Source organism: Bos grunniens, chromosome 28, assembly GCF_055505025.1.
Source record: "Bos grunniens cultivar Pamir isolate PY7600 chromosome 28, Bosgru_T2T1.0, whole genome shotgun sequence".
Lineage (NCBI taxonomy): Eukaryota > Metazoa > Chordata > Mammalia > Artiodactyla > Bovidae > Bos > Bos grunniens.
This window is the reverse complement of record NC_141192.1, coordinates 19671098-19684399: the sequence shown is the minus strand read 5'-3', so window position 1 is coordinate 19684399 and position 13302 is coordinate 19671098. Positions and strand designations below refer to the sequence as shown.

Below are 13302 nucleotides of genomic sequence, written 5' to 3'. Positions count from 1 at the left end.
ACCCACGGGAGACCACTTGACAGGCACAGGCATGGAGTAAGCAGGCCGCTCTCTCCCCAACACTGAGGCAGCCAACCTTCTCTGTCAAGAACCCACAAGAGGATGCTAGCAGGAGATGAGGAGCCCAGAAAAGCCTATTCAAGCCTCCTTGTCACACTTGAAAGGAAAAGGTTTTTCTATTTGAAAGAGAAACCAGAATAAAGGTTGGGACCCAGAGCCGTCACTGTGGAAGCCAGGTGAGTCTCTCCGCTCCAGCCCCTCTATTCCTAGTCACCCTCCCTGGGCCCACTGCTGCCTCTGTGAAATCCAATCGCTGGGCACACCGGGGCCTTCTCTTTGTAATCCAAGGCAGTATAGGGGAGGCAGGAGTACCAGAGCACAGGAGGGAGGGCAAACAGCATCCTTCTACAGACCTCTGATGGAAGGGTATCATGGTAAGTACATTTTTACGACTGACTCATGGAAGGGTATCATGGTAAGTACATTTTTACGACTGACTCATGGAAGGGTATCATGGTAAGCATATTTTCACAACTGAGGCACAAATGTAGGGCCCCTGAGTGTATTTCTCTGGTACTTGCTGCTGTGTCTCCAGGAAAGGGCCTGCTCACTCATTCCACAAGGTGCTGCCAAATGTCAAGTCCTCTCCAGGAGGCCCTTGAGCTAACAAATGCAGGTGGTCTGGAAAGGCAATCCCGCCTGCGGAGTGGGTAACGTGAGTGTCCTGCTAGAAGACCTTGGACACATCACTTCTTTCCCTGACCTTCCTTTTCCACTGTGAGATGAGATGGCAGAAACAGCTCTAATATTTTATGGGAGATTCTCTCAACTGGCTAAGTCTAACTTGCAAAATGTTTTTACGTTAAAGTAAAAATGGATAAATTTCACATAAAGATCCATCTTTCTAGCTTCAATTGAATAAAATAATCAGAACAATCCCAGGGACTTTCCTGATGGTCCAGAGGTTAAGACCCCACACTTTCACTGCAGGAGGCACAGGTTTGATCCCCAGTTGGGGAGCTAAGTTCCCACATGCTGCCTGATGTGGCCAAAAAATAGAAGAAGGAAAAAAAGAACACTCCCGTGGCACGTCTGGCAGAAGCTGAGCAGGGCAGGTACCAGTTGGCCACAGTACCCACCACTCCTTCTTATCATTACCAATCTGAGTCACTCATAACTTACATGCTAGTCTCTTTGGCATTTCAGTTCAGTTCAGTTTGGCATTTGCGTTGGTCTAAACTATGGTCTCAATTTTGGCTGCCTGCACTTTAGAACGATTGATTTAGGTTTTAACAGGTGCCTCTACCCAGACCCACACCCAGACATTCTGATTCAGTGGGTCTTGGGGTAAAGCCGAGGCAAATCAATTCTAATTTCAGCCAGGCTGACAGTTGCTGGTCCAAGGGCCCCCCTGGCTGGAAGGACCCATCTCACCTGTGTAAAGAAGCAGCCACCAGAAAAGGAAGGATGGTAAAATGGTCCTGGTGAAAACCATCCACAGATGCTCCTGGGGAAACATGTCTTGCCCTGGGATTCCTTGACTCACCCCCCATCATAAGCACTTTAATATTTTAAACACAAATGCAATGAGCTTTGTGAGCTTCAGTCAGAAACGACCACACAGATCAATCCCTCCTCCCGGCCCTTGTGTCTGCACCCAGCCCAGGTCCTGCCTGTAGCTTTCTCCCGAGCCACTGTCCAAGCTGCTTTCTGTCTCTGGCCCAGGTTTGCCAATTCATGCTTCCCTCTCCTCTCTGGGCTCCACCAGAGTCCACATCTCCTAAGGGAAGCTGCAGGAAATAGGCTGTTCAGGTCCCTCAGATTCCATCAGCAGCATTTTACATACTGGTTTCTCTAAACAGACTCTAAGACCCCTTTCATGCCCCTAACAGATAGAGAATTCCAGAAGGCAGGAATCACCTCTTCTGTGCCCTTCCCAATTCTCTCTCCCACCCCACCATTTCACAAACACACACCAAGCCCCCAGGCTGCAGCTCCACCCCACAGGTCACTGGGCTGAGCAGCAGTGAACTCCCGCAGAAGGATGAAGGAGCAGGGAGTGGACACGCAGTGGCCACTGCATTCTGCTCCTCCATCCGGAGGAGAAATTTCATATGCATCATAACGCCCGCCTGTCAGCCTCCTGCTCATCTCTCTGCCAAGCACCCAAGTCCACTTGCTCTGCGTGTGCACAGCAGAGAAAACAACATCCCTGACATGTCACTCCTGAACTGAAAAAGCAACATGGGAAAACAGTGCTAGATTGGCAGGGTGCAGAAGGGGGCTTGTTAACAAGTCTACGGAGAAAAAACTACTCCAGAGCTGCAAGACCCCAAATACCCTGCTGGTCTATTCAAAACAAAAGAATCACTCCAGGACCCACAGCCTTAACCATGAGTCAATCTGATTCACAGCCAGCTAGAGGTAGGGGAGATATCCAGGCTGCAGGGAGGACACGGGTCCACCCTTAAAGGCCCTCCTTGGGAACTGTTTCCTGAGACCAGCTGACCAGGGGACCAGCTCTGGTGACAGTTCCCAGAGAGGGTCGGAGCCTTCACGGTAAGAGCCGGAATGCCCTCCCGGCCTACCTCGGAGCTGACAGAATGTGGTCATGAACTTGCTGGTGAGGGCCTTGAGCTCGTTGTTGGCCAGCGTGATGAGGTGAATCTGGTCAGTGACATTTCGCAGGACCTTGTAGATGCCAACGGGGAAGGAAACCAGCTTGCACTCGGCCAGGTCTGCAGTCAAAGGACAAAGACCAGAGTTAGCAGCCACAGTTGACCACAGACTTGCCCCCAACCCCAAAGACCCTGACCCTGTCTCTCCTACTGCTTCCCTTCTCCCCCACCTTCCCTGTGCCAGGCTCACGACCTTCTCCTCTTTCCTCCAAGAGCCTTCATTACCATTCACCACACTTGTCCCCATCTAGCGCCCTAAGCTTAGGGCTGATTCTAGCATGTTCTCTAATAGCACAGCCTGCTAGCCAGAATGCAGAAGGCAGAGCTCTGCCAGCACACCGATGACCAGGCCACATGGCCGTGTGCCTGAGGCCCTGCAGGACCCACATGTCCCTCCGGGATCATCAGACTCGACAGTGAAGTCACAGTCTTAAGAGTGCTTTATAACAGTCTACTTCTGTGAAAAGAGGCAATTCACACAGACTTTGTGGTTTGACCTTCTTCCCTGTCCTGTCACTCTGAAAATAGGTCTGTCCAAGAGGCAGCAGGGAAGCCTCTCTGAAGAATAGTCTGGTAGTTCTTTGAATGGTTAAACCTAGTTAGCACATGACCCAGCAATTCCACTCCTGGGTGTATATCTGGGAAAGATGAAACCATGTGTCCACACAAAACAGTACACATATTCACAGCAGCATTACTCGTGTTGTTGTTGTCCAGTTGCTAAATCATGTCTGACTCTTTGTGACCCCAGGGACTGCATCACACCAGGCTCGCCTGTCCTTCACTAACAGTGTGCTCAAACTCATGTCCATTGAGACAGTGATACTATCTAACTATCTGATCCTCGCATTATTCATAATAGCCAAAAAATGGAAACAACTCATGTGTCCATCCACAGATGAACAGATAAAATGTGGTATATTCATTGTGTTTGGCGGGCTTCCCTGGTGGCTCAGAGGGTAAAGCGTCTGCCAGCAAAGCGGGAGACCCGGGTTTGATCCCTGGGTTGGGAAGATCCCCTGGAGAAGGAAATGGCAACCCACTCTAGTACTCTTGCCTGGGAAATCCCATGGATGGAGAAGCCTGTAGGCTATGGTAGGCTACAGTCTACGGGGTCACAAAGAGTCAGACATGACTGAGCGACTTCACTTTCACTTTCATTTTGTTTGGCAACAGAAAGGAATAAAATACCAATATATACTGTTGTTGTTTAGTCGCTAAATCATATCTGACTCTTTGCGACCCCAGGGACTGTAGCTCACCAGGCTCCTCTGTCCATGGGATTTCCCAGGCAAGAATACTAGAGTGGGTTGCCATTTCCTTCTCCAGGGATATTCCTGATCCAGGGGTCGAACCCGCATCTCCTGGTTGGGGGGAGGATTCTTTACCATTAAGCCATAGATGGGCCTTAAAAACACAGTGGTAAGTCAAAGAAGCCAATCACCAAGGACAATATGCTGTATAAGGCCATTTACATGAAAGGTCCAGAACAGGCAAATGTAAAGACGGGATGTAGATTATTGGTTACCCAGGGCTGGGGGTACTGAGGGGTGAGGGGTTTCTTTGCAGGGGTATGTTCTACAATTGAATGCGGTGATAGTTGCACACTGAATATACTCAAACCACTGAACTGTATACCTTAAACGGATGGACTATATGGTATGTGAATTATATCTCAATAAAGCTGTTTCATATATACGGCAGCAGAGAGACATTGACAGTATGGAGGCTCGGAAATTAGCTGTCCAGCTCATCTAAGTCACTTACCTTTGCTGAGTCTCAGTTTTCCCATCTTTAAAATGGGGGCATCATTGTCTACCTAGTAAGGCTGTCAGGAAAAGTAAATATCATTGAAAGTACTCAGTGGGGCTTTCCTGGTGGCTCAGTGGTAAAGAATTCACCTGCCAAAGCAGGAGACACAAGTTCCATCCCTGACCTGAGAAGATCCCACCTGCCACAGAGCAACTAAGCCCGTGCCCCACAACTCAAGACTGTACTCTAGGGCCTGGGAGCTGTAACTGCTGAGCCCACATGCCACAACTACTGAAGCTGGTGCACCCTGGAGCCCGTGCTCAGCAACAAGAGACGCACCACAAAGAGGCCTGTGCACTGCAGCTGGAGAGTAGACCCCACTCATCGCAACTAGAGAAAAGCCTTTGGAGCAGTGAAGACCCAGCACAGCCAAAAATAAATAAAATGACATTTTAATACAGTACTCAATATACTAACCAAGTGCCTAGCAGACAAATAGTGGGGCTACTACAAGTGTTTCCCTACTCACCTTCTACTTTGCCCTCCCCTTCACATCCTACCCACACTGCTCCATGCTTCAAGGCCAGGTCCCACCTCTTCTAGAAGTCTTTCTGGAGCCCCGCATTACTGGTGATTGCCCCCAGTGCCAGGAGCACTCACTGACTCAGACAGCACTGATCCATCCCTCAGCACACTGTGGTCTTTTCCCTCAAGAGGCCAGACTTCCCCAGGACTCTAAGCCTTTGAAGCTTGTTCCAAAATTAATACACAAAATTCAATAACATTCCTATATGCCAACAATAAAAAACAGCTTTTAAAGATCTTATTCTGTGAAGAAAGTCAGACAGAGAACAAATCTTTCTCAGTTATATGAGTATGATATCACTTATATGTGGAATTTTAAAAAACGGTACAACTAAACGTATTTACAAAACAGAAATAGAGTCACAGATGTAGAAAACAATCTTATGGCCATGGGGTGAGGGGCGTGGAGAAGAGGGATAAATTGAGATTGGGATTGACATATACACACTACTATATGTAAAACATATAATTAATAAGGACCTACTGAATAGCATAGAGAATTCTACTCAGTACTCTGTAAGGGCTTATATGGGGAAAGAATCTGAAAAAGAGTGGATATATGTTCATACATAACTGACTCACTTTGCAGTACAGCAGAAACTAACACAACATCATAAATCAACTATACTCCAATAAATTTTTTTTAATTCATATTTTAAAGTATGCTAAAGAGGAGAAGACAGGGAGAAAGGAAGAAAGGGAGGGAGGGAAGGAGGAAAGAAGAAAGAAAAGATCCTATTTTAAACAGCAGCAATAATGCAAAGTCTATTTAGTTCAGTTCAGTTCAGTTGCTCAGTTGTGTCCGACTCCCTGCAACCCCATGAATCGCAGCACCCCAGGCCTCCCTGTCCATCACCAACTCCGGGAGTCCACCCAAACTCATGTCTATTGAGTCGGTGATGCCATCCGCCATCTCATCCTCTGTCGTCCCCTTCTCCTCCCGCCCCCAATCCTTCTCAGCATCAGGGTCTTTTCCAATGAGTCAACTCTTTGCATGAGGTGGCCAAAGTACTGGAGTTTCAGCTTCAGCATCAGTCCTTCCAATGAACACCCAGGACTGATCTCCTTTAGGATGGACTGGTTGGATCTCCTTACTGTCCAAAGGCCTCTCAAGAGTCTTCCCCAACACCACAGTTCAAAAGCATCAATTCTTCGGCGCTCAGCTTTCTTCACAGTCCAACTCTCACAGCCATACATGACCACTGGAAAAACCATCTAGACAGACTTTTGTTGGCAAAGTAGACAGACTTTTGTTGGCAAAGTAATGTCTCTGCTTTTCAATATGCTATCTAGGTTGGTCATAACTTTCCTTCCAAGGAGTAAGCATCTTTTAATTTCAGGGCTGCAATCACCATCTGCAGTGATTTTGGAGCCCCAAAATAAAGTCTGATACTGTTTCTACTGTTTCCCTATCTATTTGCCATGAAGTGATGGGACCAGATGCCATGATCTTAGTTTTCTGAATGCTGAGCTTTAAGCCAACATTTCCACTCTCCTCTTTCACTTTCATCAAGAGGCTTTTTAGTTCCTCTTCACTTTCTGCCATAAGGGTGGTGTTATCTGCATATCTGATAGAAATAATAAAAACTGAAGCCCTTCACCCTTACCTGCCTCACAGAATGTCTACTCTGACTCTAATAGCAGCTCCAATGTCACCTCCTCCACAAAGCCTTCCCTGACAACCCTAAGCTCCAGTCCTTGAGTCTTATATGGTGTGAAAGAGACCTCTTCACCCGGTACTGTATTAACTTACTTTCCCAGTGGAGTAGGAAGACCCCCAGAGAACATTACCAGCAGAGATGGGCCAGGCTCAATGGGCAGGACAGAGTTACTGGTGACCTCACTGAGCTGGTCTGAGAAAAGAAAGGGGACGAATGGGGGTAAGGGCAAAAACCCAAAAGACCGAGGAACCAGAGAGGTAGAACATCCCATTAAGTGTCTTTAGGGACTCCCCTGGTGGTCCAGTGGTTGGGACTCTGCACTTCCACTGCAGGGGGCCCAGGTTCAATCACTGGTCAAGGAACTAAGATCCCGCAAGCCCCGAGGCTCAATAAAAAAAAATTTAAAAAGTGTCTTTACTGTTTCCTCTGGTCCAGGGCTATGCTAGGTGACCCTAGCCTGGCTGCTGTCCAATGTCAGGAACCTGTTCTTAGATTAGTGAGATGGGGTTTGCAGAACAGACTGCAAAGTCTTACGGGGAGGAATGAATGCCAGAGGTCAGACTTTCAGTAAAAAGAGATTGAGGACTGGATCAGCCCTGCAGGCTCAAACTTTGGGGCAAGTTGAGGATTCTAGAAAAAGCAAACCTTTCCAAACAATGAGCCCCCTAGTACTTTGTGCCAGATGCTCAAAGGTCTAGAAAGGTTTCTTGTAGTTATAAATCATAACAGCCCCTGTGGATAAAATCAATGGATCTCAGACCTGCTGAGAACAACAAGGAAAGTGTCAGAAGCTTTCCCTTTAAAACAAAGAGCAAAATAAAGATGCCTTCCATCATCAGTATCCCTAAATATGGTCATAGACATTCTGGCCAAAGAAATAGAAAGCATAAACATCAGAAACAGATAAAATGATGATTATGTGTATATGACATGACTGCATAACCTCAACAAAGCAGTCATCTGACAAGGTACACAAATTAAAAAGATCTCAGCAAAATGGCTAATCAAACTAAACATGCAAAGTTCAATAATATCCCTAAATGCCTACAGTAAATATAGTTTCAAGGATCCTATTCCAAACAGAAATGTAATATAAAATATAGAGCTCAAAAATACAGAAAAATAAAAAAGTTTTAAATAATAAAACAAAATATAGAGCTAATCATAATGGAAAATACATTTGACCAATATTAAGAAAAGTAGGAAAGTTCACAAATATATTTTTAAAAATAGGTTTGTACATTGAAGATATATAACATTCATTGACAACAAGTCAAAATACTGTAATAATGGTGATTTTTTTAAGAAGTTAAATTATAGGTTGTTTAATGCAATTCTGACTCAAATACCCAAAAGTTTTTTTTTTTTTTTAACTTGATGAAATGGTTTTAAATCTCAACTAGGGAATAAGCAAGCAAAACTCTCTAAAAGAGAAAAAGTAGGGAGATAATCAATTTTATAAGGCTGCAGGGATTAAAACAGAGGGTAATAGGAAAAAAGATCATATAAAGAAAACCTACAGGCCAGAAAATACAGCCCCTAATTTCAGTTCAGTTTAGTTCAGTTGCTCAGTCGTGTCTGACTCTTGCGACCCCATGGACAACAGCACGCCAGGCCTCCCTGTCCATCACCAACTCCCAGAGTTTACCCAAACTCATGTCCATGGAGTCAGTGATGCCATCCAGCCATCTCATCCTCTGTCATCCCCTTCTCCTCCTGCCCTCAATCTTTCCCAGCATCAGGGTCTTTTCAAATGAGTCGGCTCTTCGAATCAGTTTGGCAAAGTATTGGAGTTTCAGCTTCAGCATCAGTCCTTCCAATGAACACTCAGGACTGATCTCCTTTAGGATGGACTGGTTGGACCTCCTTGCAGTCCAAGGGACTCTCAAGAGTCTTCTCCAGCACCACAGTTCAAAAGCATCAGTTCTTCAGGGCTCAGCTTTCTTTATAGTCCAACTCTCGCATCCATACATGACCACTGGAAAAACCATAGCCTTGACTAGACAGACCTTTGTTGGCAAAGTAATGTCTCTGCTTTTGAATATGCTGTCTAGTTTGGGCATAATTTTCCTTCCAAGGAGTATGCGTCTTTTAATTTCATGGCTGCAGTCACCATCTGCAGTGATTTTGGAGCCCCCTAAAAAAGTCAGCCACTGTTTCCCCATCTATTTGCCATGAAGTGATGGGGCCAGATGCCATGATCTTAATTTTCTGAATGTTGAGCTTTAAGCCAACTTTTTCACTCTCCTCTTTCACTTTCATCAAGAGGCTCTTTAGTTCTTCTTCACTTTCTGCCATAAGGGTGGTGTCATCTGCATATCTGAAGTTATTGATATTTCTCCCAGCAGTCTTGATTCCAGCTTCTGCTTCCTCCAGCCCAGTGTTTCTCATGATGTACTCTGCGTATAAGTTAAATAAGCAGGGTGACAATATACAGCCTTGACATACTCCTTTCCTGATTTGGAATCAGTCTGTTGATCTATGTCTAGTTCTAACTGTCGCTTCCTGACATGCATACAGATTTCTCAAGAGGCAGGTCAGGTGGTCTGGTATTCCCATCTCTTTCAGAATTTTCCACAGTTTATTGTGATCTACACAGTCAAAGACTTTGGCATAGTCAATAAAGCAGAAATAGATGTTTTTCTGGAACTCTCTTGCTTTTTCGATGATCTAGTGGATGTTGGCAATTTGATCTCTTTCATAATTTAATAAGTGCTAAATGAGGCCTCACAAATAAATTAGGGAAGAAAAGGGTTAATAACTGATGTCAGCATAGCCAATGAATAATTCTGGGAAAATAAGAGAGAGAAAGAGACTCTTAACCTAAGAAAATAGAACTCTAGACAGAATTACATTTTAAATATTTTTAAAAATCAAACCAAAATATCAGAAGTAAACAGACTTTAACATTTATACAGCCCCTTAATTGAGGATGACTTTTTCAACATAGGAGCAATAAAGACTACAAAGAAACAGATTAACAAACCTAACGATAAAAAAATATAACACACCTGGATGCTTAAAAGAAGATAAGGCAAGCAACAGATTGTGGAAAAGGATCTATAAATAGAATAAGTTGTTATCTTGATTATTTTAAATACTCAATATAATTCAATTTAAAAAATTAACCCACCAGATGGTAGACATTCACCAGCGAGAAAATATAATTAGTAAACAAATATATAGCCCCTGATATATGCTGTCAAACTTCTTCCCAGAATATTTACATCAATTTACATATATCCTGGCCAACAAATAAGAGGACCATCAAAAAATCTTTGCTAATATAATCAGTGGAAATTATATCCTTTGCTGTCATAAGGAGACTGTTTACCTTTTATGATAAATTAACCATTTTTATTTCCTTGATGGAATATCTTGCTTGGATCTCTGGCTGTTTTTCTACTTGGAGTTCTGGCATTCCACATGCCTCACACCCTCTCCAGGTGTTAGTAGAGCTCCCTAAATAATATTATCAACCTACATCTGTGCATTGGTTTTCTTATTTAATAGTTCATATTACAGCATTTAGGTGTTTTTTTAAAAACAGAATATAAAAATTATGCGCACACAGTAATTTCAAGTATGTGCAAAAGTATACATGCCTGGGAAAGAAGACAGAAAGAAAATCTAAGCAGAATGTTAAATAGTTATTATAAAGGATTAGAGCAATTTATTACTATTTATAGTCCTGCTGTTTATTTCATATAAAATAAGTACCACTATTTGCATAAAAATATTTTCAGTATATACAGTGATACTCTACCTTTAAAATTGAAAAATAAATGCATCATAAAAATAACTTTTTTTGGAAAAAATAACCTGGCATATTCAAGGATAAACTGAAGCCAGCCAGCTCTTTAAAATCCAAGAAACAGAGAAGGCAGACCCATGAAAAAAAGACAGTAGCTCTTTGTCCTGGACTGAAGTAGAAGTTATAAGATGGAGCTTTCAGGACTTGAGTACTACTCAAAGAAACATACACGACACCCTGCTCTCCTAAGTGGGGACAGAAAATGTTCTCAATGAAGGCAGAAAAGCCACAAAGCCTCTCAACTTATTCCCAAGAATGCTCAAAGCAGCTGTCTTCCCAAGAAGATGAAACGCCCAACCCATAGCCTCGTTCCTCCCACCTGGGCTGTCCACATGACATCCCACCGCACACCACCCTACTCTCCCATTCCCCAGCGCAAGCAACACGTGGCCTCTGCAGCTTCACTTGCCCACGAATAGTCACAGAAGCATATGGCCTGGCCCCTGAGGGGTGCCGAGGGCCTGGGTGCATCCACACCTGCTGCTTCATTTATCCTCTGCAAACAGCTATCCAGGCCGTCCTGTGTGCCAGGCACCACTCCGCAGTGTGCCCTGTGGCTTCCCTGTGATTATTTTGTTCTTGGGGACTCTGTCTGTTTCTCTCCATCCTTTGGTGCACAGGGAGGAGGGTACACCATGATGCTCCTACTTAGAACAGTCCGGTTGCCTTTAATGGTAAAGGCCCCCAAGAATACCTGCAAAGAGCCCTGCTGGGATGTGATGCAAACACCCTCTCCAGGCCATGTGACCAGCCACTAACACGGCCCATGAAGTCCCCTCCCCTGTGGGGAGCAGAAGCCTGTGATCTCGGGCACAGCTCTCCATGGTCACTGGGACAAGAGTATGGAGATCCAGGTACCCAGATATGTGGGAGCAAGTCACAGCCTTGCGTGGTCACCTTGCCATCTGTACAGAAGGTGCAAAACACCTCATGTCCATTCCCTGGGGGTGGGGATATTAACCATAAATAGTAGCACTCACTATTTCATATAAGCTAAGCTGGCAGACCTATCCTCTCTGTACACATGAGGAAAATACAATTACTTGCCCAAGGTCATTCAGCTAAAATTAGTGTAAGATTTGGATGCGGCTTGATCAGGCAGCCAGGGGTCCTAACCATTTTGCTATCCTGCCCTGCTGAGTCAAGAGTGTGCCCAGGTGTCTGGTTCTAGGCCAGAGAAAGGGGAGTCCCTGCTGAACAGCTCAGTGGGAAACCAGGGCCTTGGCTACAAACTCCTGTAGGACTTTCCCACTTAGCACCCACAATCCAGGGATAGAGGCCTCGCAGCCTTCTTCATGAGCCTTCTGTCCTCAGGAACTTCTTCTCCAGGTCTAATTCAGAGGATGGGCACCCTTTATACCTACTATGCCTGTGTGAGGTAGAGACAAGCCCTGGGTTGAGTCAAGTTCAGTGTTCACAGGGGCATACAGCATGACTTCCAGAAAACACCACCAGGATACAGCTGGGGGCCAAGTCCCACTAAGGGAGGAGGACCAGGGAAAAGAAGTGCCAGGCTGGAGACAGGCGAGTTGTCCTCCAGGAGGCACAGGAGGTCACCAAGAGTCCCATTCTCTATGAGTGCTCAGAGCTGGCAGGATGGGGGCTAGCTCAGCAGCCATAAGGAAAAGGCTCCAGGTGAGGAAGTGAGTGCAACATCATGGGGAGATCAGGCAGGGTTACCACCGAGAGGACTCCCGAACCAGATGGAGGCCGGGTGATCTCCAAGGTCTCATTCAACCAAAAGAAAACAAGCAGAGCTACTTGTATTAACTATATGCCAGGCACAGTAGTAGGCCCTTTTTACGTACTAATGCCTTACATTCCCATAACAACCCTAAGTTACCCTCACAGGTGGAAAATGAGGTCTGTGGCGATAGGTGAATTGTTTAAGGTCATTTCAGGGAGATGATGTAGAGTACAAAGACCTGGAAAGCAAAGATTCCTGCAAGGTGATCAACTTGTCTTAGTTTGCCCAGGATGTCGCCAGTTTTAGTACCGAAAGCCTGACAGCCTGGTGGACCCCTCCTTAATTGCAGATGACAACTGGTCACCCTAAATTCAGCTGCACGCTGACAGATGAGAGATTACCAGAATTAGAGAGGAGCAGGGAAGGTAACCCAGCGTGAGCAAAGACCTTCATTCCTCTGGAGCTCGACCTTTGAGCCCCGCCTCCTCCTGTAACTTCCTAGAGCTCAGGAGATAGGAAGGTTTGTCTCGAAAGCATTTCAGGCTACTTAGTGGTGCATACAATCCCACAGACACCATCAGGGGCTTGGGAATACTAACAATGGGGTCCTCCATCAACAGCTGAATGGCAGCCGGATGCAAGTATGCCTGTTCTCAGAACCCTTGTCACTGATACCTGAACCACAGTGGAGAACAGAGACCTTTAGGCAGGAGGCACTGTAATAGACACAAGGCATAATTAGCCTCATAATTGTAACTATCCCTGGAAGAAAGTCAAACTGCATGTCTCCAAATCTCTAATTAGGATAGCATTTTGTGTTAATAAAGAACCTTTTTAACTCAAAATGCGTGGGTCCTTCATTAAAGGTTATCCTGTAAATTCTAATGAAGTAACTGCTGGGCAAAACAAGCAAAATCCTAGCAGTACACAGAACACTGTGTGGGAAATCAGGAGGGCGGAGTCAAGCTGGTATTGTTCCTTAGAAACTCAGAACTGACCCAGCTCAGTCCCTGCTGAGAGGTGGGCCTGGTGACAGGACCCCGTGGTGGGAGCAGAGAGGGTAACCAAGTCACAGGGCCTGAGGAGGAAGTGTCAGGGACTCAGGCTGGCAGGTGCATGGGCTCC

At 45.3% G+C, this 13302-nt stretch overlaps 1 protein-coding gene across 8 annotated transcripts in view; it reads right to left on the bottom strand.

The window, feature by feature from the left end:
- Positions 1–13302, bottom strand: part of LRRC20 (leucine rich repeat containing 20) — a 71478-nt gene that overhangs the window by 32112 nt on the left and 26064 nt on the right. For all 8 annotated transcript variants that reach the window (XM_086381564.1, XM_086381571.1, XM_086381569.1 and 5 more), the window contains one exon: positions 2589–2738. In XM_086381564.1, the coding sequence (XP_086237690.1) occupies positions 2589–2738 (150 nt within the window). The remainder of the gene's footprint in view (positions 1–2588; positions 2739–13302) is intronic.